Source organism: Balaenoptera musculus, chromosome 5, assembly GCF_009873245.2.
Source record: "Balaenoptera musculus isolate JJ_BM4_2016_0621 chromosome 5, mBalMus1.pri.v3, whole genome shotgun sequence".
NCBI classification, from domain to species: domain Eukaryota; kingdom Metazoa; phylum Chordata; class Mammalia; order Artiodactyla; family Balaenopteridae; genus Balaenoptera; species Balaenoptera musculus.
Window position 1 is genome coordinate 102,771,110 of NC_045789.1, and position 26,617 is coordinate 102,797,726.

At 42.7% G+C, this 26,617-nt stretch overlaps 1 protein-coding gene across 1 annotated transcript; it reads right to left on the reverse strand.

The window, feature by feature from the left end:
* Window positions 1–2,044: 2,044 nt before the first annotated feature.
* LYAR (Ly1 antibody reactive) lies at window positions 2,045–26,539 on the reverse strand. The gene is given in 10 exon segments (XM_036852045.1): window positions 2,045–2,193; window positions 2,691–2,776; window positions 11,813–11,899; window positions 12,599–12,998; window positions 16,198–16,281; window positions 16,399–16,506; window positions 19,573–19,631; window positions 19,634–19,686; window positions 21,103–21,277; window positions 26,401–26,539. Coding segments are annotated over 9 exon segments (1,134 nt in total). The 5' UTR covers window positions 21,225–21,277; window positions 26,401–26,539; the 3' UTR covers window positions 2,045–2,058.
* Between the last annotated feature and the right edge of the window lie 78 nt (window positions 26,540–26,617).

Below are 26,617 nucleotides of genomic sequence, written 5' to 3' on the forward strand. Positions count from 1 at the left end.
CCAAATCCTATTTGTAAACAGCATCACAGAAAATGGCCAGTGCACACAGTTGACAAATACCAGGAATGCCAGAAAGGAAGGTGTCCAAAAAAAAATTTTTTTAAGTGTGTCAAAATGCATGCCTGGCAGGTTTGGGGAAACCCAAGTGCCAGACCCATCAGACCAGCATAGGGACAGGCGGAACATGGTAGAATTCAATCTTACACTCAACTTAGACAAAATGAAGCTGTAAAGCCCAAAACAAATGTCATTAGATTGGTTCCAAAGTCCCCAGAGTTCCAGTATCATCTGTGCTTGAGTTCAAGTCAGGCAGGCACTTGCCAAAACCAAAGGGTGGTCTCTGTGCTAAGACCTTGGGAAGGATCTGTAGATTGTGCTTTGCAGCCAGAGCCATGGGACAACTACAGGCATGGCGAGCCGTTCCTGCCACCAACTGCAGTTTCCAAAGAAGGGACCTGCCCATGACACTGACCATCAGAATCGCCACCTGCTGGCCTTGCTTCGTCCTCGCAGAGCTCAAGGGAGCTGAGTGGCTACCTCCTCCAGCCCAATGTTCTGCTAGCATTCTGGAACAGCCTTAAACGCATGACAGTAAAACTGACGGAAAAATAAAAAGCAACACAAATCCTGAAATACTGTGGTGCTTGTAGCACCCACAGGGAGTGGTGCTGTAGCCCCACCCCCATCCCCGGAGGACGACGGTGCTTGCTTCAGGTCCCTGGAGAGCTGCGACAGGGACGTCCTGGACTGGACTCAGGGCTCGGCTTTGTCCCGAACTATGTGTTCTGAGTCAAGCTTCACTTTCCCACTTTTTCCCCCTTGCTTCCAAAACGTCTAAAGCCTCTCGTGGCTCAGAAACTGTTCCTGCTAACAGTAGTCATGGCAACCACTGAATGGGTGTCTCTCGGCTTAGGTATGGTGTTGTGAGCTTTACACAAATTAGTCCCTTCACTCACAAGCCAAGAGGGACCTTTACTGTTTCACTGTCCAGATGAAAAGAGTGAGGTTCAGAGCAGTTACCTATGAAGGGACCAAGCCAGGGCCTGACTCCAGGCCTGATTCTAAAGCCCGGGTCCTCACTGCTCCTGACACAGTGCCACTGAGTCCCGCCATGACACAGCAACACATCCCCAAATCAGAACAGAACACAGTGCAAGTCCGGGAGGAAAGCTGGCTCATCTGGGACTCGGAGGCTCACAGCGTATCTCCGTCTGCCCTGTTGCCCCCCTGCTCCTGTTAATCCCCCCCCACCAATCCTTTTAACACTTGTTCCATGCCCCATTCTTGCTTTCACCTGTAGTAAGAGGTATTAACAATGATAGTTAACACTGGTTAAAGGGGTGATTCTTACCACACACACCAGCTGTGAAGGGACTTGTGGGCAAAACCTACTCAAATATCAAAGAGTGGCCTGGCTCTCCTCCTGCACAATAAACTAAGATTTAGAGGACCAGTTCTGAAAGCATGTCAATCCAACTGGGGCACCGAATAATGGATTCAGTTTCAAACGAGCTAGTTCCCTATACCTGGTCACAGGCCACACCCCAAAATCTAGTCACCGACAAATCTGCCATCTTTGGCCGAAGATGGACTGGGCCAGAGCGGATGGGCCAAACTGTTACAGAGAAACCCCCTCTAAAGAGCAGAACTTCTGGCTGGGCAAGGATTATGACACACAAAAGACTGTTTCGACTGTTCCTGGATGAAATACTACAATTCACATGTACATTTAAACCACGCAAAAAACTAACCCACAAAACCCTCTAATTGAAAATGTGTAGAAGTGATGTAGTTAAAACAACTGCTTCCTAGTCTGACCAAGTTATTTTTTGACCTGTCACATTTAAAAATATTTTCACTACCACAAATTTAGAACTTGGGACAAGAATATATTTTATTTTCTCATATAAGTTCTACCAAAAATATATTTTTTTCTTAACTTAAAAATACAGCTTTGGAAAGCAAAATTTGAGTTGTTATAATTCATTACATGTTTTACAAACAGTTGTGAAAGGAAGAGATCAATGGAATGGATTCGATTTTTAAATATAAAAATGTTCATTTTAAAAGCTTGACCTTGTCCTTTAATAACTTCAAGGTGGGGTTCTTGCTGATTTTCTTGTTAAAGATGACCAGGAGTTCCTCTTCAGATTTGTGATGTTCATTTGTCACTGCATAATACTGAGCTAAAACCTTCACAAAGAAAAACAACTGTCAAATGGGTGTATTTGTCCTGAAAATTGACCTACAATGTTCTTCCTCTGACCCACAATAAGGCCGACAGTGACAAATGAAAGAACCCAGGTGCTGGTTACACAAGGGTGTCCTGCTCGTGACAATTCATGTGGCTGTACACGTGTGAGCACTTGGCTGCATGTTTCAGACACTAATAAAAAGTTACAATGAGAAAAAAACATTGTTCTGCAATAATCAAAAGATAGCAACATATCTAGAGCAGTAATTTTCATATTTAATGTAGGCACTGTTCTGGCTGAGGCAGTGTGAATGGGGTTTGGCTCCATCCCTTCCCCACAAGCCCTGAGGGGCTAAAAGGAGCAACTTGAAAGTCACTGAGACACACACATACACACTACAGTATTTCAGATTTAGAAAAACAGAACAAAACTGTACATTTTAAAATAAAGAACTGATTCTCCCCAGCTTATATATACCTGGTTCATACTTCATACCTTTTTCCTTAGCTTTTTGATTGTTATTTCATTGTCTGGGGCCTGTTTCAGAACTGCTTTAATAGTTCCCTTCCAGTTGAATTTACCTACAATATAGAGAATTACATGTAAAACACTGTATTTTGTTGTCCTACCAAAAGGGTTAAGAAACCATTTCTGCACCATCTATTTGCTGCTACCCAGGAATGAAGAAGCCCAGAACGGACAGGATGCCACAGTACCATGCTGCAGACACCTGACCCGTCCAATCACAGTGGCCGAGAAGTGCTGACTACCATCCACAGAACTCATTCTTAGAGTGAGCAGGTTAACTAAGTATCATTAAGTACCACCATCCTATAAATTCCTATAAAAAGATAGGACTTGTATCTAATGAACTTAAGATTTACTAAGGATCCACTAAGATCAAGGGGCTGTCTAAGCACAGTAAGAAAGGCAAAGATGAGCAAAAGGAGCTGAACCTTGAACCAGAGAGGACAGCCACAAATAATTCCTGTCAGCAGGTTAGGACTCATCTAGGGAACCTCTGCTTCTGGGAAGATGAAGACATGTAGGCTGAAGATACATAATGCTAATGAAAGAATTCAAAGATTTAAATACACAGAAAGACATGCTATGTTCATGGCGTAGGAGACTCAACACAGTAAAGTGATCAATTCTCCCCAGATTGATATACAGGTATAATGCAATTCCTACATAAATCACAGCAAGATTTTTTGCAGATATAGGTAAGATTATTCTAAATCTTCTAATTTTGAAAAAGAATTTTGAAAAGCGAGAGGAATAAGCCTACCCAATTTAAATCTTTGGATATAACTACGCTAGTCAAGAATGTGTGGTGGGGCTCCCCTGGTGGCGCAGTGGATAAGAATCTGCCTGCCAATGCAGGGGATACAGGTTCAATCCCTGGTCCAGGAAGATCCCACATGCCACGGAGCAACTAAGCCCGTGCGCCGTAACTACTGAGCCTGCACTCTAGAGCCCATGAGCCACAACTACTGAGCCCACGTGCCACAACTACTGAAGCCCGCACGCCTAGAGCCCGTGCTCTGCAACAAGAGAAGCCACACAATGAGAAGCCCGCGCACCGCAACGAAGAGTAGCCCCCGCTTGCCGCAACTAGAGAAAGTCCACACACAGCAACGAAGACCCAACACAGCCAAAAATATATAAATAAATAAATATTAAAAAAAAAAAAAGAATGTGTGGTGGAGGGACGGATACACAAACCAATGAAACAGAACCCAGAACAGAACTACACAAATATGCCCAATGGATATTTGACAAAGGTGCAAAAGCAATTCACTGAGGGAAAAGACAGCCTTTTCAACAAATGGTGTGGACCAACTGGACACTGATGAGCAAAGAAATGAACCTTGAACCAAGTCTCATACCTCATAAAAATTAACTCAAAATTGACCATGGACTTGGGTGTAAAATCTAAAACTGTAAGACATTTTGGAAAAAACAGAAAAAAAGTCTTTGGCGAGTCAGCTCTACCCACCACCAGAGCCTCCCATCAAGCCTCTTAGATAGCCTCAACCACCAGAGGGCAGACAACAGAAGCAAGAAAAACTACAATCCTGCAGCCTGTGGACCAAAAACCACAGTTACAGAAAGATAGAGAAGATGAAAAGGCAGAGGGCTATGTACCAGATGAAGGAACAAGAAAAAACCCCAGAAAAACAACTAAATGAAGTGGAGATAGGCAACCTTCCAGAAAAAGAATTCAGAATAATGATAGTGAAGATGATCCAGGACCTCGGAATAAGAATGGAGGCAAAGATTGAGAAGATGCAAGAAATGATTAACAAAGACCTAGAAGAATTAAAGAACGAACAAACAGAGATGACCAATACAATAACTGAAATGAAAACTACACTAGAAGGAATCAATAGCAGAATAACTGAGGCAGAAGAACGGATAAGTGACCTGGAAGACAGAATGGTGGAATTCACTGCTGCGGAACAGACTAAAGAAAAAAGAATGAAAAGAAATGAAGACAGCCTAAGAGATCTCTGGGACAACATTAAACGCAACAACATTCGCATTATAGGGGTCCCAGAAGGAGAAGAGAGAGAGAAAGGACCAGAGAAAATATTTGAAGAGATTACAGTCGAAAACTTCCCTAACATGGGAAAGGAAATAGCCACCCAAGTCCCGGAAGCGCAGAGAGTCCCATACAGAATAAACCCAAGGAGAAACACGCCGAGACACATAGTAATCAAAGTGGCAAAAATTAAAGACAAAGAAAAATTATTGAAAGCAGCAAGGGAAAAACGACAAATAACATACAAGGGAACTCCCATAAGGTTAACAGCTGATTTCTCAGCAGAAACTCTGCAAGCCAGAAGGGAGTGGCATGATATACTTAAAGTGATGAAAGGGAAGAACCTACAACCAAGATTACTCTACCCGGCAAGGATCTCATTTAGATTTGATGGAGAAATCAAAAGCTTTACAGACAAGCAAAAGCTAAGAGAATTCAGCACCACCAAACCAGCTCTACAACAAATGCTAAAGGAACTTCTCTAAGTGGGAAACACAAGAGAAGAAAAGGACCTACAAAAACAAATCCAAAACAATTAAGAAAATGGTCATAGGAACATACATATCGATAATTACCTTAAACGTGAATGGATTAAATGCCCCAACCAAAAGACATAGACTGGCTGAATGGATACAAAAACAAGACCCATATATATGCTGTCTACAAGAGACCCACTTTAGACCTAGGGACACATACAGACTGAAAGTGAGGGGATGGAAAAAGATATTCCATGCAAATGGAAATCAAAAGAAAGCTGGAGTAGCTATACTCATATCAGATAAAATAGACTTTAAAATAAAGAATGTTACAAGAGACAAGGAAGGACACTACATAATGATCCAGGGATCAATCCATGAAGAAGATATAACAATTATAAATATATATGCACCCAACATAGGAGCACCACAATACATAAGGCAACTGCTAACAGCTATAAAAGAGGAAATCGACAGTAACACAATAATAGTGGGGGACTTTAACACTTCACTTACACCAATGGACAGATCATCCAAAATGAAAATAAATAAGGAAACAGAAGCTTTAAATGACACAATAGACCAGATAGATTTAATTGATATATATAGGACATTCCATCCAAAAACAGCAGATTACACGTTCTTCTCAAGTGCGCACGGAACATTCTCCAGGATAGATCACATCTTGGGTCACAAATCAAGCCTCAGTAAATTTAAGAAAATTGAAATCATATCAAGCATCTTTTCTGACCACAACGCTATGAGATTAGAAATGAATTACAGGGAAAAAAACGTAAAAAAGACAAACACATGGAGGCTAAACAATACGTTACTAAATAACCAAGAGATTACTGAAGAAATCAAAGAGGAAATAAAAAAATACCTAGAGACAAATGACAATGAAAACACGACGACCCAAAACCTATGGGATGCAGCAAAAGCGGTTCTAAGAGGGAAGTTTATAGCTATACAAGCCTACCTAAAGAAACAAGAAAAATCTCAAGTAAACAATCTAACCTTACACCTAAAGAAACTAGAGAAAGAAGAACAAACAAAACCCAAAGTTAGCAGAAGGGAAGAAATCATAAAGATCAGAGCAGAAATAAATGAAATAGAAACAAAGAAAACAATAGCAAAGATCAATAAAACTAAAAGTTGGTTCTTTGAGAAGATAAACAAAATTGATAAGCCATTAGCCAGACTCATCAAGAAAAAGAGGGAGAGGACTCAAATCAATAAAATCAGAAATGAAAAAGGAGAAGTTACAACAGACACCGCAGAAATACAAAGCATCCTAAGAGACTACTACAAGCAACTTTATGCCAATAAAATGGACAACCTGGAAGAAATGGACAAATTCTTAGAAAGGTATAACCTTCCAAGACTGAATCAGGAAGAAAGAGAAAATATGAACAGACCAATCACAAGTAATGAAATTGAAACTGTGATTAAAAATCTTCCAACAAACAAAAGCCCAGGACCAGATGGCTTCACAGGTGAATTCTATGAAACATTTAGAGAAGAGCTAACACCCATCCTTCTCAAACTCTTCCAAAAAATTGCAGAGGAAGGAACACTCCCAAACTCATTCTATGAGGCCACCATCACCCTGATACCAAAACCAGACAAAGACACTACAAAAAAAGAAAATTACAGACCAATATCACTGATGAATATAGATGCAAAAATCCTCAACAAAATACTAGCAAACAGAATCCAACATCACATTAAAAGGATCATACACCACGATCAAGTGGGACTTATCCCAGGGATGCAAGGATTCTTCAATATACGCAAATCAATCAATGTGATACACCATATTAACAAATTGAAGAATAAAACCCATATGATCATCTCAATAGATGCAGAAAAAGCTTTTGACAAAATTCAACACCCATTTCTGATAAAAACTCTCCAGAAAGTGGGCATAGAGGGAACCTACCTCAACATAATAAAGGCCATATATGACAAACCCACAGCAAACATCATTCTCAATGGTGAAAAACTGAAAGCATTTCCTCTAAGATCAGGAACGAGACAAGGATGTCCACTCTCACCACTATTATTCAACATAGTTCTGGAAGTCCTAGCCACGGCAATCAGAGAAGAAAAAGAAATAAAAGGAATACAAATTGGAAAGGAAGAAATAAAACTGTCACTGTTTGCGGATGACATGATACTATACATAGAGAATCCTAAAACTGCCACCAGAAAACTGCTAGAGCTAATTAATGAATATGGTAAAGTTGCAGGATACAAAATTAATGCACAGAAATCTCTTGCATTCCTATACACTAATGATGAAAAATCTGAAAGAGAAATTATGGAAACACTCCCATTTACCATTGCAACAAAAAGAATAAAATACCTAGGAATAAACCTACCTAGGGAGACAAAAGACCTGTATGCAGAAAACTATAAGACACTGATGAAAGAAATTAAAGATGATACCAACAGATGGAGAGATATACCATGTTCTTGGACTGGAAGAATCAACATTGTGAAAATGAGTATACTACCCAAAGCAATCTACAGATTCAATGCAATCCCTATCAAATTACCAATGGCATTTTTTACGGAGCTAGAACAAATCATCTTAAAATTTGTATGGAGACACAAAAGACCCCGAATAGCCAAAGCAGTCTTGAGGCAAAAAAACGGAGCTGGAGGAATCAGACTCCCAGACTTCAGACTATACTACAAAGCTACAGTAATCAAGACAATATGGTACTGGCACAAAAACAGAAACATAGATCAATGGAACAAGATAGAAAGCCCAGAGATTAACCCACGCACCTATGGTCAACTAATCTATGACAAAGGAGGCAAAGATATACAATGGAGAAAAGACAGTCTCTTCAATAAGTGGTGCTGGGAAAACTGGACAGCTACATGTAAAAGAATGAAATTAGAATACTCCCTAACACCATACACAAAAATAAACTCAAAATGGATTAGAGACCTAAATATAAGACTGGACACTATAAAACTCTTAGAGGAAAACATAGGAAGAACACTCTTTGACATAAATCACAGCAAGATCTTTTTTGATCCACCTCCTAGAGTAATGGAAATAAAAACAAAAATAAACAAGTGGGACCTAATGAAACTTCAAAGCTTTTGCACAGCAAAGGAAACCATAAACAAGACAAAAAGACAACCCTCAGAATGGGAGAAAATATTTGCAAATGAATCAACGGACAAAGGATTAATCTCCAAAATATATAAACAGCTCATTCAGCTCAATATCAAAGAAACAAACACCCCAATCCAAAAATGGGCAGAAGACCTAAATAGACATTTCTCCAAAGAAGACATACAGACGGCCACGAAGCACATGAAAAGATGCTCAACATCACTAATTATTAGAGAAATGCAAATCAAAACAACAATGAGGTATCACCTCACTCCTGTTAGAATGGGCATCATCAGAAAATCTACAAACAACAAATGCTGGAGAGGGTGTGGAGAAAAGGGAACCCTCTTGCACTGTTGGTGGGAATGTAAATTGATACAGCCACTATGGAGAACAATATGGAGGTTCCTTAAAAAACTAAAAATAGAATTACCATATGACCCAGCAATCCCACTACTGGGCATATACCCAGAGAAAACCATAATTCAAAAAGACACATGCACCCCAATGTTCATTGCAGCACTATTTACAATAGCCAGGTCATGGAAGCAACCTAAATGCCCATCAACAGACGAATGGATAAAGAAGATGTGGTACATGTATACAATGGAATATTACTCAGCCATAAAAAGGAACGAAATTGAGTCATTTGTTGAGACGTGGATGGATCTAGAGAATGTCATACAGAGTGAAGTAAGTCAGAAAGAGAAAAACAAATATCGTATATTAATGCATGTATGTGGAACCTAGAAAAATGGTATAGATGAGCCAGTTTGCAGGGCAGAAGTTGAGACACAGATGTAGAGAATGGACATATGGACACCAAGGGGGGAAAACTGCGGTGAGGTGGGGATGGTGGTGTGCTGAATTGGGCGATTGGGATTGACATGTATACACTAATGTGTGTAAAATTGATGCCTAATAAGAACCTGCAGTATAAAAAAACAAACAAAACAACTAATACTAAACTTTCATTGGGTTATTTGTATGGAAATATGTTAATATAAATGTTTCAGACATTACATGAAATTTCTAAAAATCTTATATTTGTATTTGTATGGAAATATGTTAATATAAATGTTTCAGACATTACATGAAATTTCTAAAAATCTTATATTTGTATTTGTATGGAAATATGTATGGAAATATGTTAATATAAATGTTTCAGACATTACATGAAATTTCTAAAAATCTTATATTTGTATTTGTATGGAAATATGTTAATATAAATGTTTCAGACATTGTATGAAATTTCTAAAAATCTTATATGTTCTGGTATAATGTTATAAGTAATAATCCTAGTTATTACTTTAAAATGTATATCTCAGAAATAACTAATTTTCTTGTCAACTGCATTATTATGAACTTTCATCAAATCTTTAACCGTGGTCATTTTTAAGTCTTTTGTCATTTACAGACAGTTCTGGGTGTACTCTGATGATTTTGCAAATATGTTCCTATAAAAGGGTTTCATCTTCAAGAAATTCATGGAAAAGACTCTGACAAGTACAGGTTTCTGGTAACTGACTGTACTGCTGAACTGAATGAATAAGCATCTTCAGAACTCTAATGAAAAACTGATGAACTCATAAAAGTGCTAACAAAAGAAAAAAAAAAAAAAAAAAGTCTTTGGCATTTAGGGCTGGCAAAGAGAGTTCTTAGATGACATCAAAAGTATCATCTCTTAAAGGAAAAACGGATAAATGAGGCTTCATCAAAATAAAAAACTTTTGCTCTACAAAAAGATACTGTTAAGAGGATAAAAAGACAAGCTACAGACTGAAAAAAACTTGCAAACCACATATCTCACAAAGGACTAGTATTTAGAATATATAAAGACCTCTCAAATCTCAACAGTTAAAAAAAAAAAATCAAACAATCCAATTAGAAAATGGGCAAAGAACAAGAACAGACAATTTAATGAAGAGATAGACAAATGGCAAATAAATACATGAAAAGATATTCAACGTCATTAGGGATATACAAATTAAAACCACTGTGAGCTATTACTACATACCCATTAAAATGGCTAAAATAAAAAATAGTAACACCAAATGTTGGCCAGGGTGTGGGGAAACTGGACCCCTCACACATTGCTGGTGGGAATATTAAATGGTACAGCCACTCTTGAGGAAGTTGGCAGTTTCTTAAAAAACTAAACATGCAACTACCGTACTAGACAGCCATTGCACTCCTGAACATTTATTCCAGAAAACATGACACATGTCCACAGGAAAAACTGTACATGAACTTTATTCATAATAACCCTGAACTGGAAATAACCTAGATGTCTGTCAACAGATGAACGGATAACCAAACTGTGGTACATTCACACCAGACCACTGCTCACAATGAAGAGGAATGGATTATTGAGATGTGCGGCAACCTGGATGAATCTCCTGAGAATAATGCTGAGTGGAAAGAGCCAGTCTCAAAAGGTTACATACTAAATGATGCCATTTATGTCACATTCTGAAACTATAAAATTATAGAAATGGAGAGGTAAACAGAGAGGTAAATGGAGGTAAACGGACAGTGTTGACCTCTGGGGTAAAGGAGGGGGTGGGGAGAGAGGAAAGTGGGTGTGGCTATAAGAGGACAGCAGGAGGGTCCTTGTGGGGATGCGAACGTTTGTCTCTTGACTGTACGAGGTCAACAGCCCAGTGGAGTTTTGTCCTACAGTTGTGTGAGGTATCAGCCTCAGAGGAAATGGGGTAAAGGCTACAGAAGGATCCGTAAGTCTGTATTATTTCTTACAACTGGACGTGAATCTACAATTATATCAAAACTGAAAATTTAACTTAAAAAAAAAAAAAAAAAGAAAAGCTTCACATAATCAAAGTTACAAGCTAAGAAATCTAACCCAACTTGGGCAGTTACTGAAGTTCTGTGAATAAAGTCTCGATTCCCATCGGGTCCTCGGGCCTGTCCTTGACTGGCAGGACCCTAGGGAGTGCTCTAGGCCTGAGCAGTGGGAACAGCTCTGCGGAGGGGGCAGCATTTAAGAGGAACCTTGGAGCTGACAACTGCGCACTCTGGCTGAGGGACGGGGTGGCCGTGGGGCTCCGAGCACGGGGACAGCAGGGACAGACCCAGAGACGGGAGGAGGAACAGACAAGGCCGGCTGGACCTCAGGGTACTTCTCAGAGAGGATGAGAGGCAGGGACAAGGAAGCAGGGAGAGCGAACAGGGCCTCAGAACCAGGGTTTATTTTAAGCTCCAAAGATAACACATGCTTCCAATCCAGACAGCTTTACATTCTATCCTTAAAGCTGGACAGACCCTGTAAGACCAACTCACACAGCTCTCCCTCATTACTTAGCAGTCACACTCTAGAGAGCGGATTTTGCTTCAAGTTCTTCCACGTGCCTCCGGAGGGCATGACCATCAGACGGGCCCAGCTCTCCTCCTCCTCCCCCAGCCTAAAGAGGGCAGAGCTTCCAAATGATGGCAGCCATACCTTTCGCAGGAGCCTCATGGTTTTCCGGTTCTCCGTTCTCAGAATGTCCCGGGAGCTTAATCTTTTTCTTCTTAGAATCTGCTTCAACTAAGTAATTAGAAAGATTTAAAAAAATATTTCACATTTATACTAGCAGCTACCATTTAATGAGAGGCCTACATGGCCAGGCCCATCACATCCATCACCCTGCTCATTCCCCAAGCACCCCAGACCCATGGGGTTTCTCCTCCAAGGCAGATGACAAAATGGGCAGTTGCGAGGTGACGGCACCTGCCCAGACTAAGCCCAGGACGGCCTGATCCCAAACCTTATGCTCTCTGCCTTACGTGGTTCAAAAGGCAAGGTCTAACAGATTTTAGATATCCCAAACTCACAGCTTAAAAAGTATTTAACAAACCCTGGGGGGCTTCCCTGGTGGCGCAGTGATTAAGAATCCGCCTGCCAAAGCAGGGGACACGGGTTCGAGCCCTGGTCCGGGAAGATCCCACATGCCGCGGAGCAACTAAGCCCGTGCGCCACAACTACTGAGCCTGCGCTCTAGAGCCTGTGAGCCACAACTGCTGAAGCCCGAGCACCTAGAGCCCGTGCTCCGCAACAAGGGAAGCCACCACAATGAGAAGCTCATGCACCACAACGAAGAGGAGCTCGCCGCAACTAGAGAAAGCCGGCGCGCAGCAACGAAGACCCAACGCAGCCAAAGATGAACAAAAATAAATAAATTTATAAAAAAAACAAAAAACAAAACAAAACAAAAAACAAACCCTGGAGTATAAGCTAGCCACAAACCTTCCGAATGCTTCCGCTTTCTTTTCCCTAGACTGGTTTTTGTCTCCCCTCCCCGCTCCGCGCCTCCGTCCACCGCCCCGTCCTGGGTGCGCTCAGCCTTGCTCCTCTTCCTCTGGCTCTTCTTCCCTGCAGCCTCCTGCTCGGCCTCCTGTCCTGCTTTGCGCTTCTTAGGCTTCTGACTCTTTGAATTCTCTTGGTGGTTTTCTAATTTTTGTTCTTTCTTTTCCTTTTTTCTCTTCTTCTGCCGTTCTTCCTTCCTTTCTCTCTTATTCTTCTTCGTCTCTGCTGGCTCTTCCATGCTGTCATTTGCTTTGGAGGACGCGACCTTGGCGTTGTTCTCTGCACATGGTTTGGCCACTTGCTCCAGCGGCTGCTGATCTTGCCCCTTACTGACTGGTTCCTTATTATTAAGCAAAACCAAGAAACACATAAATACTCATTCCAGACACATATCGTCTCATGTATCTACTGAATAAATTCTTCTAAGGAAATTGTTATTATTTACCATTTTATAACTGTGACCCCCCCCCCCAAAAAAAACAGTTAACATGTAGCAGTAAATATACAAAAATGGAAAAAACTACCCCCAGCCCACATTCCTCTCTGCACTTAACATTTTCATTCCACTGGAAAAGTGAAGAATCCGTATGTCACGTAAAAGCCAGACCTTTAATTCTGGCTCGCTATTTGCCTTTTAGGTAGAAGATGAGCATGTAGGTGTGGCAGAAACCACCAGATTTATGCATCTGCAGACCTGGGTTCAAGTTCCAGCTCTGTTCATTACTAACCAGGTAACTCAGGGCAAGTTATTTATCTGCTCCAAACCTATTTCCTCGTCTGTGAAAAGAAAGCTAGTGATATCTACCTGATACAGTTCATGTACGAATAAAATGAGAAAAGTGATGCTCAATAAAGCAGCCAGATGTACGGGAAGAGTTTTGTAAACTACTGAGTACTAGGCAGAGGTGCTGTTATCATCACCAGTGTTTAGATTGATGGTTACCCTTAGCGGACAGTCAGGGACACCTGGACAGAGTATAAAGTGGTGAGTAAGGAGCCATGGAAATGTGAGCTGGAATAAGATAAACTTCCCATTTACTGCACCACCTTATTCAAACCAGCACACAGATTGTTTTTAAAAATGACTTCAGCAAAGCCAGCCCCACTGCCTGCTGTCCTCTGACTATAAATATGCTGCAGTCTCTAGGCCTGCCCTTTCTCAAGAGAGGATGTGGAGCAATTCACTGAACTGCTCGGGGAGCCCTGATGCATCTGGAGGGGCAGGGCCAAGGTCAGTGCTGGCGGCTCTGGGGCTGCTGCAGGTGTGGTGGACAGTCCGAGGCCAGGGCCCACGTTCCATCCCTGTTAGTTACCGGCCAGGTGACTGGCACAAGTCACCGCAGTCCTCCTCCTTTGAGAGGCGAGGTCACAAGGGGGGAATGCTGCTCCCAAGCTGGACCAGATGAAGGCTTGGCTTTCACTGACAGACGAGAACTCTAGTGAGCTCCCGCCTCAGGCAACCCTTAATGCCCAGCCCCCGGCTCAGAGTAGCATTTAAGATATTAATACTAAAGATTAAACTAAATAGTTGGAGTTTTCTCAGCAGCAGTTCAGAGAAGTCAAGTCGTCCATGTACATGCGGGGGAGGCAGGGGATGAGTTCAGAAAGGATCTCAGGAGGAAGAGGGACACCCTGTCCTACAAGCTCCCTCCTAGGGTACAGTGTGTAGCGAGCATGATCACACCAGGGTCTGAGCGCCGCAGCCCCGAGACTGACCCGTTCAGCTAAGTCTCCAGCTGCTGCCTCGCCTCCACTTCCAAACCAATCCCCCAGCTGCTGGGAGAAGGTGGAGAGAGGGAGGGGAGAGAGCGAGGAAAGGAAGGAGGGAGGGAAACACACATTCATCCACCCAGCAGCCACTCAATAAATGAGTGAACAAATTCACTCCCCATCTACTTCCTACTTCATTCCAGGCTCTCCTCCAACGTGGTCACCTCAGGGACGACTTCACCGACTCTCTCCTGACAGAGCGCCCTCCTTTACTCTCTGCCCCGTCTCCTGCCTCCCATTGCTTCCTGGCCCATATCACCACCTGACACCATAGCATCAACCCTTATACTCAGCTGTCTGTCTCCCCCACTAGAATACAGCTCTGGAGGGCAGGACTTGGGCCTGAGGATGGCTGTGTCCACAGTGACCAGGTGCGATGCGCACCAGGGTACAGAGAGTGTTGCAGCTGAGAAGAATATAAAGCCTCCAGCCCAGCACCTCCGGGGCCTCTGAACTGTTTGCACCACAATCTCTAGGCACGTGCTGGGACATTTACTGTACAAAGGCAGTGCAATAACAAGCCTCATTTTACAGAGCTCAGAGTTTACCACAAGCTGCTTGCTGGTTATTTTATTTAATTCTTAGTATGTTCACGGCTTTAAAAAGGAAAGTGGAAAACACTTTTTTTTTTTGAGCTCTGGAGTTAAACTAAGTAATTTTAAACTTTTGATTCTTAGTTAAAATGTAAATAACCTTTAAAAAGCAGGTGCCACATAAATGCCAATTAAATGATTGGTATTAAGGTTTCAAAGGCCTAGTTTGTATGTTTAGAGACAAACGCTAGATATACTGCCAAGAGAAAGTTTCATTTTTATCCCAATTTGTGGCCAAAACTATTCTCTCTACATAAAAAAGCAAATCAATTGCTGACAAGGTGACTAGAATAAAAGACCAGACAGATGCCACTGTTTTTTTGAAACACTAACAATGTGTCTCCAGATGGGACTTAAGCCCCAAGTAGGAGCTAAGTGCAACTGAATTAATGAGAAAAATGTTTAACAATGTAACCAAGAATGTGCCTACAAGATATCAAAGTAAGACCCTGCATGTATATTCCACATCTGGGGCCTCTCTGATCAAACCACTTTGACTGAAGGTGGTTGACTCATTCACTCCAACGACTTCTCCGTCCAGCAGAAGGAAGGAGACCAGCACTTACCAAGTGCCCCCTACCTGCTGGGCATGAGCTGGGATGCCTGTATACCCTCATTTGCCTTCTGTGACCCCTCACCCCACACCTAAAAGAACACCTAGTCACCCTCTCTGTCCTCACCCTGTTTATTTTTCTTGGTGGCATTATCACACCTGAGATATTTTCTATTTTTTGTTTGGGGCCTGACACACATCAGGTACCCAGTAAGTACTGAGTATAAATACCCACTTTTATTTAAGATAAGGAAACTTAGGCTCAGAGAGGTTAAATAACATGCTCAAGATCAAACGCTTGGCAAACAGCACAGCAGGGATTCAAACCAGATCTGTCAGAAACCCGAAGGTCCCGTTCTTTCTAACACTTCCCGCTGCCTGATTTCTAAGCGGATCAATTCATGTTAACTGGTACCATTATCAAACATTGGGATTAAATACCTTTCTCTGCACAATAAGGAAATCTTCTCTGCAGTGCACTGTTTATTCCTTCCCATTAATGAAGGCACAGAGAGGCTCTCTGAAAAAGAAGGCTGTCCTGACCTCCAAAAATAAGACATTCCCATTTCATTATTACCAATCATTTTTGCCACACTACAAGTCTAGAGTGAGATCTGACTTACATTGCTGGAAGCTTCAGAAAAGATATTCCACACCTGTTCCAGGATGGATTCATTATGAACTTTTAAACTGTTCTTCATCCAATTCTGTATGGAAAAAAAAAAGAAAAAAACCCACTTATCCCATATTTTGACAGGTATACATAAGCTGTCACCAATAGGCCCATAGCCCTTCCATTCAAGGAAGTCATATCAAATACATACCTGAAATTTCGCCCTTTTCCTGGGAACGTTGTCAAAACCACTAATTTGCCCTAAAAGTTCCCTCACTTTGGGGCCGACACTGGGTCTTTTTATTAATTCATTAATTTTCTACAAAAAAGGAAGATAAAACAAAAACAATAAATAATTGACCGATGAGTTTCATGAAAGTCAAACTAGAGGGTTCACACTTCACGTACAGATTTTGTATTAATGTCTATGCTTACAAATTCAACATAGTACTGAAAGTCCAGAGCGATTAGGCAAGAAATAAAAAGCATCTACATTGGAAAGGAAGAAGTAAAATAATCTCTGTTCGCAGATAACATAGTCTTATATGGTGCAAACACAAAAGATTCCACAAAAAGAATCTTCAGGACCAATTAACAAGTTCAGCAGTTACAGGATACAAAATCAACACTCAGAAATCAAGTTGCATTTATATACACTAACAGTAAACAAACTGAAAAAGAAATTAAGAAAACAATTCCATTTATAATACCATCAAAAAGAATAAAATACTTAGGAACAAACTTAACCAACCAAGGGGGTGAAAGACATATACTGAAAACTACAAAACACAGCTGAGAGAAATTAAAGATACAAATAAATGGAAAGATATCCCATGTCCATGAATTGAAGACAATATTATTAAGATGTCAGTACTACCCAAAGAGAGCTACAGATTCAAATGTAATCCCTATCAAAAAATGAAAAAGTTCTGGAGATAGATGGTGGTGATGGTTGCACAACATTGTGGATGTACTTAGTTGTATATACTTTAAAATGGTAAACTATATGTCATGTATAATCTATCACAATTTTTAAAAACAAAGAAAAAAATATAAACAAACCAAAAGTGATCAAAAGAATAAGACAAAAATGGATATTCTAGGGACTAGGGAATAAATCTAACAAACAAACATGACATAGCAAGAACAGAGATGAAAAATAAATAAGTGATCTAGAGAAAGGGCTTATGGCAATCACCGTGAAGGCAGAGGAAAAAGGTAATTATTAAAGTTAGGGAGATGGCAATACATAAGAAAGATGGTCACTTATGAACCAACAAATAAAGACAAATAATGCAGCTAAACAAATATAGTGCAGGAAAGGGTCCCTGCATTACGGAAGAACTGCAGCTACATATAAACAGACCAGAAAAAAACTGACATAGGATACAAAGAGGATAAGGCACCCAGGCAGAAAAACAAATCAAGAAAGCATGAACAAGGAAGAAGTCAGGCTAGCTCAGCACTGGCCAGAGCCACGTGCGGAACCAGACGAGAAGCGCACCGGAGACCAAGTTTGGAGGAAAACACTGTGATCCATGCCAAATAGGGTATTTCTCCCTGACCCACTATCCACTCTCCGTGTATAAGCACAGAGACATCTGGAAGGATGCTCGGTGAACATTAACACTGATGGGATTCCAAAATTCAATCTTTAAAACTGGAGGGTTTAAGGATTTAAGGAAAAGAATAAATACCCAAATCCATGTCTGTTGGACAGGTCGCAGCAGGACCCGTGCACTCTCCCAGCAGACCACATTCGGTCTTAGGTGTCTGCTAACGACGCCAGCTAGGGAGCTAGAGAGGACTCAGATGGGGAGCGGACCGGTGCACCAGGACAGAATCCGGAACAAAGTCCTCGGATCTCTAATACAGTGGCACGGCTGCTGAAGCCTGACAGTTTAGAACAAGGGTGGGCAAACCTTTTCTGAAAAGATTTGAGGCTTTGCAGACCATTCAGTTTCTGTCCTAACTACTCAGTGCAGTCCTTGTAGCACTAAAGCAACCATAGACAATGTGTAAACAAATGGGTATGGCTGGGTGCCAATAAAACTTTACAAAGAGGCGGTGGGCCGGATCTGACCTGTGGGCTGTAGTTTGCTGACCTCTGCTCTAGAGGATTTCATTCAAGATGTGATGTCAACAGACACAGAACTCACACACCAGGCACCTCTAGCGCAGGGGCCTAGGAATGTCATCTGGTGCTCAGGGAGAGCAGACATAGCGCCCCAAAGTGTGGCTGACGGCCGCCAGCCCAAATACCTCAGTTAAGACAAGGGGTCTCACTAGCTTCTCAACCTGCACTGGCAGGCTTTGTTAGTCCTTTGTGAACCGATTTTCCCTCCCAGGAGTTTTCTAACTCAGTAAGCTAGTCAATATCAGAAAATACACATTTAAACTCTGTCATCAAAGAGAGTAACTATTTATTTGATTTCCAGGAAAATACAGAGTTTCCACACAGATGACATTTGTCTTTTCATTCTCCTACCTTCCTTTCTGAATCTTTCCTCCTGCTACTATTCTGTAAATGTGAATAACATACTGGAAGTTATACCTCAGTAAATTATGGATTTCGTTGCTTTTGCCACTTTTATAATGTATGTTTTCATTTTATTTTAGAAGTAGAAAATTCCTCACATTTATGAAAATGTCTCTGTTTTGCCCGACTCTGATGACAGACATCACAGCTTAACATAGTTTGAGTTATAAAAGTTGCATCATCACTAGATGCAGATACAGATTAGAAAGCTTCCGTTCGGTTTCGTAGCCAAGGGAAAGTCAGTGAGAATTAGGAAATATTTTTGCAAGAAATCTGTAAAACGTGTAAAGACAAAATACACTGCCGTTGTACTGAAAGAGAAATAAAGAGCTCTATCCTAAGACGTGATGTTTCTGGGTGTTGCCTGCACAGATGATACATTTATTCTTGGTTTCTTAGGTGTCCCAAGAAAGTAGAAGATGTGAGATGAAGCTTCTTGATGAATTAGAAAGATCTTACAGGGCTTCCCTGGTGGCGCAGTGGTTAAGAATCCGCCTGCCAAGGCAGGGGACACGGGTTCGAGCCCTGGTCCGGGAAGATCCCACATGCCGCAGAGCAACTAAGCCCATGCGCCACAACTACTGAGTCCGCGCGCCTAGAGCCATGCTCTGCAACAAAGAAAGCCACCGCAATGAGAAGCCCTGCACACCGCAATGAAGAGTAGCCCCCCACTCTCCGCAACTAGAGAAAGCCCGTGTGCAGCAACAAAGACCCAATTGCAGCCAAAAATAACATAAAAATAAACATAAATAAATTAAAAAACAAACAGCTTGAGTCTTAAAAAAAAAGAGAGAGAAACTAGCCAAGTAAAATACTAATTAAAAAAAAAAAAGAAAGACCTGAAACCTGAATCCATGCCTGCTGTTTAACATCACCTTTGTGGGTTTTACCTTCATACCCTTTGCACCATACTTCTGATCTTCACTTATGCATTTCACGTGGTTTTATAGTCGTCAACCCCTTAAAGTGAGAAAGTTCCACCATTAGATTGATTCTCAAATTGGAGTCTCTGTCTAAAGCTAGCACGCTGCCCCAGCCTTCTGCGTCCACAACTTACATTCACATCTGTGCTCTGCACGGCCATCCCACCTCTTTCACTTACTATGCTGGTAACCTACCTGGTCACATCACATTTTCCTTCTTCCCAACTGTTGCAAAACCCACCACACCAAACTTTCCACCCATTTTTATATACAAATGTCTTAAAATCAAATTGATAGGCAGCATTTTTTTTTTTTTTCTTATGTGAATATATACTAAATAAAAAAGAAAAGAATTCTCTGCAACAGGGTGGCTTTATCTTAAATTACAAAACCTGTAGGACTTCCTGGTAATATAGTAGGCAATCAATAATCAGTTGTAGACTAAGTTAAAAGGTGGTGTAAAATGGTGGTATCAGGTCACAAAAAAAGATCTCAGAGCCTTGGAAAAAAAAGGAAACTCGATTCTGTCTCAAACGACCTTTCTGAAGCTCTATGGGGTCCTCAGGGAAACGTTGGGACAAGGTTGAGGGCAAAGTCCCCTAAGGAGAAACCACCCCAATTTTCACCTGTTCTATATATCCTTCCTCTCTAGGATTAGACATGAACGAAGACTTCAGCAGTTTTCCAAACTTTTTTTTTTTTTTTTTAAATATCACTGCTTTAGAAAGAAATTAAAAGGGACTGTCAGCAAATATCCCCCAAATGCCATAGAGGCCATTAGGGCAGATGCACCAAAAATGACCTTTTTTACCTGAACCCTCTGAAGCTGAAGGGAAATCAGTACGAGGCTGAGGTTGGCCAACTGGCAAATGACCCTCCCGAAGAAACAGTGGAGGAGCTAGATCCATCCTGCCCCCCTCCCCTCAGTCCTCCCCTTTCCAGAGACCCCCTCAGTGGAAGCACCTGACACACGGGGGGCCAGGAGCTTCACTGCCGCTATCCGCTGATATTCTAGGGAGGGCCGAGCCTATTCTCCCAGATAGCTCCTCCACTGTGAATTAAATAAATTTCATTTTCCGGTCTGATAAATCCATTTTCTTCACTGTGATCAGCACACCACACCCCTGAAACCTTACTCCACGTGGTCCACCTCCCTGGGTCTGGTAATGGTGGCCAAGGACACAACAGCAGACACTGACAACACAGTGTCCACAGACTGATCAGATTATGACCGAACCCACAATTCCCTTTCCCTGAGTCTACCTCTTTAAATCACCCTTAAAAGGCAAATGGTCTTGTAAGGTTACTTTTAATTTCTTTCTTAATTTCTTTCCTCAAATTTGCTTCTTGCTTATTCTTTTTTTTTTTTTTTTTTTACTGCTTTGTGGGACCAGGGGTTCCATAACTGGTCTGGACCTTTACTATGGATCTACCTGAATTCTGTGGAACTTACCAGAAGTCTTTACCACAGTCAATTGCAGGAAAGACATTCCAGTTTCTGCAAAGAGCCACATGCTTTTCTACTTGTATTTTCTTCACTGATTCACCACATGCATTGCATGTAAAAAATACCATTTTTAGCTATATGATTAAATATTTTTTATCCAAGACAGGTTTTAAGTCTTATCCTAAAAGAAAATCAAAAAGGAAAAAATATAATTATCATTGTAGTCTGAAGCTTCTTTTCCAAATATATGATTCAGACAGCTAGCTTTTCACATGAAAACAACAACACAACAGAATCAAAGTTGATTAGCAATCTACATAAACCTCTACCACCACATAAGTAAAATTATAATCAACAATAATAATATGGCTAACATTTGTTGAGTGCTTACCGTGTGCTGGGCTCTATTCTAAAATCTTTACGCTAATGAACTTACTTAATCCTCACAGCAACCCTATGAGGTAAGGACTATTACTGTTCTCAATTTACATGAGGTATTGGGACTCAGAGAGATTAAGTAATTTGTCCAAGGTCACACAGTAGCAGAATCAGGATTTAAGCTTCGCAGGCTGTCTCTAGAGATGAAGAGTTTTGGGGGCGTTAAATGAAATATCCTACGTTTCCCAATAACTTAAAGTGCATACATGCCTTCTCTTTCTCTCTAATGCCTCTAGGTATGCGCTGCAAATTATTTCAAGTCCCCAAATACAATACGAACACAGCACAAGGGGAACTGAGAAAGGTTTAGAAAGTGGAGAAGAGGCCTAAAAATAATTTCTATAAGCACAGAAAGCACTCATATAGGCATAACTATGTACCCACCAGATGTTAAAAATGAGGATGTGCCTCTCAGTTTTAATGGACAGGAGTAGGTGTGGCTCCCTGTCAGATCAATAAGAAAGAAATGGGACCATATTCAGGTGTCCCAATGCTGGGTGCCGCATTACTGGAGGGTGTTCCCAAACCCAAGTGTCCCGAGCACTGCCCCATGATTAAGTGGGTCCACACCTACACATAACTACCATTTTAAAAGTTCACGGAGATGCTATTGTGCTCAAGAAAACACGAATTCACCTAAAAGTGGGACAGAAGTCATAGTAACTTTCCAGGGTTATATAATTTTTTATCACTAGATTCTAAGAGTATTGTCATTTTACATTATAAGTAAGTTTCACAGCAAAAATACTGAGAACAATTGTTTAACCCAGCACTTTCTTCCTCATGGTGAAGGTAAGGATCAAGTAAAATGATACAATTTGTTTCAGGATAAGACTTCATTTGAGAATCCTTCAGCACAAATGAGTGACTCCTGGGTCGTGGAAAATTCTCATGTATGAAATCACTGTCTCTCCTCCACTCCCACGTTCTGAGTCACTGCTGGAGAGGACATACCTAAGCAAGGATCAGGGCTATTCCCATCCATTCAACCCTGAATGGAAATGTACATCCTGGCTGCAACTCCAGGGTTTACAGAGGCCCAGCTGGTCTCTCTTGGGGGTCTCTGGCCCCGCGGAGCACTGTCCGATGTCAGTTTGCTTGATGTGCTACACACAAAACGAGGGTCCCTGACCCCAGGACCCCTTCCTCAGCTCACCACCAGGGTTACATGTGGTCAGCTACAGCCTAGCAGAGAATCCAGAGGAAAACAAACCTGACTGTTCTGGGATGCGCACCAACAAAGACCATCTTCTCATCTGATTATGGTAAAGACATGTGAAACAGTCACAAGTCCTGGGGGGCTGGCATCACTTGGACTATGACCCATTCCCCCGAAGCCAGCATTCTGCACCCAGCAGCAGGATGACGGATTACTGGCAGGCAACGGAGCAGCCACCCTGCCTCACGAGGAGAGAACAAGGCCAGAACAAAAGCCAACACCACACTGTCAAATAAATAGTCTCTCGCGGCACTCTGGTCTAAGAATGAGAGTAAACCATTAATTAATCACCAAGAAACGGACTGTCATCGTACACGCAAGGCAGAAGCAGCTGCGATGAGCCAAATTATCTGCTGGAAAATTTAAAAGTACTTTCATAATGAGATTCAACAATGAAAAAAATACCCCCTCAAACTGAAGCTCTGGACTGGCGCTTTCCAACCTTCGTTTTTGAGGTCTATTCTGTATCTTAATCAAGGGGGAGAGGGGAGGGGAGGAGGCTCAGGCAGCCTTTGAGATCCAGCTGGGAGGTGCAGGCTGCAGTGGAAGGTCAGGAATTAAAGGCCTGAAGGAGGACCGCTGGAGACAAAATTTATCAACTCAAAGAAGCCAGTGATGTTGACAAAAAAGATGCTCGGAATATCTGTGTAAAACATGTTTTACCTCTGGGGATTAACCATACACAGTGTAAACATCAATTCAGGAGAGGATTAGAATTTGGTCACATGTCCGTCGGAAAAATACCCCTCCAAGCGTTTTCATTTGGTCTTTTGTGGCATATGTTCGCATTTAGAAATTTGTTGCGATTCTTTAAAAGGTAGAATGTGGGGCTTCCCTGGTGGCGCAGTGGTTGAGAATCTGCCTGCCAATGCAGGGGACACGGGTTCGAGCCCTGGTCTGGGAAGATCCCACATGCCGTGGAGCAACTAGGCCCGTGAGCCACAACTACTGAGCCTGCGCGACTGGAGCCTGTGCTCCGCAACAAGAGAGGGCGCGAAAGTGAGAGGCCCCCGCACCGCGATGAAGAGTGGCCCCCGCTTGCCTCAACTAGAGAAAGCCCTCGCACAGAAACGAAGACCCAACACAGCCATAAATAAATAAATAAATAAAAGGTAGAATGCGTAGCTTGCACAGAAAGCCAGAACTCAGTCTCACAGTGCCTCTGGATTTTTAGAGCCATCACTGCATTTTTATAGTTGATGAGCAATGGGGGCAGTGTGGCCACCTGCTTGCTAAGGAGATAAGGTCTGTAAGGAGCTTACCCCTTTCTTTTATGCAGTAAACACTTGCCTGTGTGCCTGTGTGGGGAGAGGAGGGAGGGGCTGCAAAACAGCAAGCTCAAAACCACCCTAACTGCACAGCCTGCCTGGCAAGTCTGAGTGCAGGGCTGACAATTTCGGAAGTGCAAACGCTACAAACTTACAAAAAGACACCCTGTGAAAATTCAGCTCCTCTAATTGAAGATAGCACTGCACTTCCTGAAACAAAAGACTCAACTCATTCAAACTTCACAAGACTAAATAAATGTGGAAGAAATTTAAATAATTCAACTTTCAAATGATGTTTTTTGGTAAATTTGTCACATTTGTAGCTCAGAGGTGAGAAAAGCTAAAAACATGCTGCATTAAGACTTTTAGGACACCTGTCTACTGGGTTCAGGTGCCATATATGTCATGACCGTCCATTTAAAGGAAACCTAAGTCTTTAGCCTAAAGCCAGGCCACACTGGGCAAGGGGACCACCCTTGTCACAGCAGAGTATGATGGGTATTGGACAGTAGCGCTGAGTTGATGGGCAACAGACAGCATCAGCACGGGGCCGGGAACTTGTGAAGCAATCCAGGCACCTCAGTCTCCTCTTAGCAAGACGGTGGCCGAGTTCTGTTGACCTGGGCCTGGAGTCAGGGCCAGAGGATCTGAGCTGGAGCCCACATCTGCCAAGTGAAAACTAAATGACCTTGAGGTACCTACACTTCGCAGATTCTGTTTATCTGTTAAATGGGTCTATTATCTATAGTAGAGCACTGTGTGGAAAGTTAAATAACCAGATGTCAATGATGGATCCTTACCCAATGGTATAATTTCTTGTGATCTATTAATCTGCACATCAATGACATGGCTCCCAGTCCCCTCCAAACACATGCTTCTTTAAATGTAACCCTCAGTCTACCCATCCATCTTCATAAACTCTCTCTAGTCTCCTATAGCTCCCCACCCCATGGGTGTCCACGCTACTACCCTGTTCCCTGATGACATGAACTCAGGTTTGTTCTGGGATTGTATTTGGAATGATTTTTTACCTTCTTCCCTACACATTTTTGTATTGTTTATTAAAAAAAAAAAACAAAACTATTCTTAAAACATTCCTTCGCATACACACACAGACCCAAACCCCACTGCCACCATCACACACCGAAACAGCCCACCTGAGTGGCCAAGCTGTCAACAGCCCCCAGTGAGCACTGTGACCTTGAGCACTCAACCCTCAGAACTTAAATTCTCCCATCTGTGAAACAATGCATCAGGTCAACTAGGCCAGTCCTGAGCCCCCTGGGGGGTGGCGGGGAGAAGGGAGAATTCCAAGAAATGAAGGGTATGGTGAAAAGGAAGGACAGACAAGTACAAACTGTCCACCATCACACCTAAACCTCTGAATGTGGGGTGATGAGGGTCTGGATGTGCACTCAGGGAGGACCTCTTCCTTGCTCTGCAAAAACTCTAGGAGGCAGTTACACCCATCTCCACTGGACAGATGAGCCAGCTGAGGCTGGGAGAAGCTGAGCCGTGTCTCTCTGCCTCCCAGTTGCAGTCTCACACCCTCCCCACACACTACATCACCAGCACGGGTTTAAACACTGGTATAATAACTATCTGTGCAAGCCTATCTGTTAGGCACTATGCTAGGCACTGGTGGGGAAGGCTGGGGGAGCTCTTTGAATAAGTCCCAGATGGGCCCTCTGCAGGAAAGGCAGCCTTGCACTCACTCACACCCCACCTCATGCCCCTAATCCCTCCTCAGAGGCAGGAGTTGCAGAAGATCCTGACATTTATTGAGCATCTACTATGTGCCAAGCCCTATCATAGGCGGTTAACACGTTTGGGCTCATGTAATCCTCACAAGAATCCTCTGAGTTAGATTCTATATTATTCCCTTTTGACAGACCAGGCACGAAGTGGTTCAGTAACCTGCAGCAGGTCACACATCCAGTTAGTGGCAAACCTGTTTTCACACGCAGCTATTCTGGCCCTAAGTCCCGGGCTCTCAAACACTATGCCCTAAGGCCTCCTCCTTTGGGACCCAGCTCCCCAAGACTCAGAGAAGGCAAGCGCCTCATCCCCAACATGCCGCAAGCCTTGCAGCCCAGTCCAGCGGTGACCAACCATCCTGGATGCAACCCCCTCTGTGGGTTCCCGGCACGAGGACCTTTCCATTTTAAAACCGGGAGGAATTGGTCATCCCAAATCCGGGACTCCTTCCACTTCCCCAGAGTACGAATGGGACCTGAATGCATTTCCTCCTTCCATGCGTATAAGCCAAAGGAGAGACTCTCTAACGGTGGAAATGCAGGCATCGGCCACAGCGCGTCCCCCTCCCCACTCTCTGAGCCCCAGCCTCCTAGGTCGGACCTCTGGGCCACCGCCCCTCACCTCTCAGCCAGCGCCCGCCAACGGTTTCAACCGGCCGCGAGGAGCACGTGGAATCGCCACCGCCCGCCCAGCAGAGCCGCCACCTCCCTCCAGAGCTTCCCCCAGCAAAACTCGCTTCTGCGCCTCCCCGCGCGCCTGCGCGCCGCGGCCACACCTCCTGGCGGAAGTGACGCAACCGGAAGCCGGAGGCGGAGCCTGCTGGCTGAGGGGGCGTTGT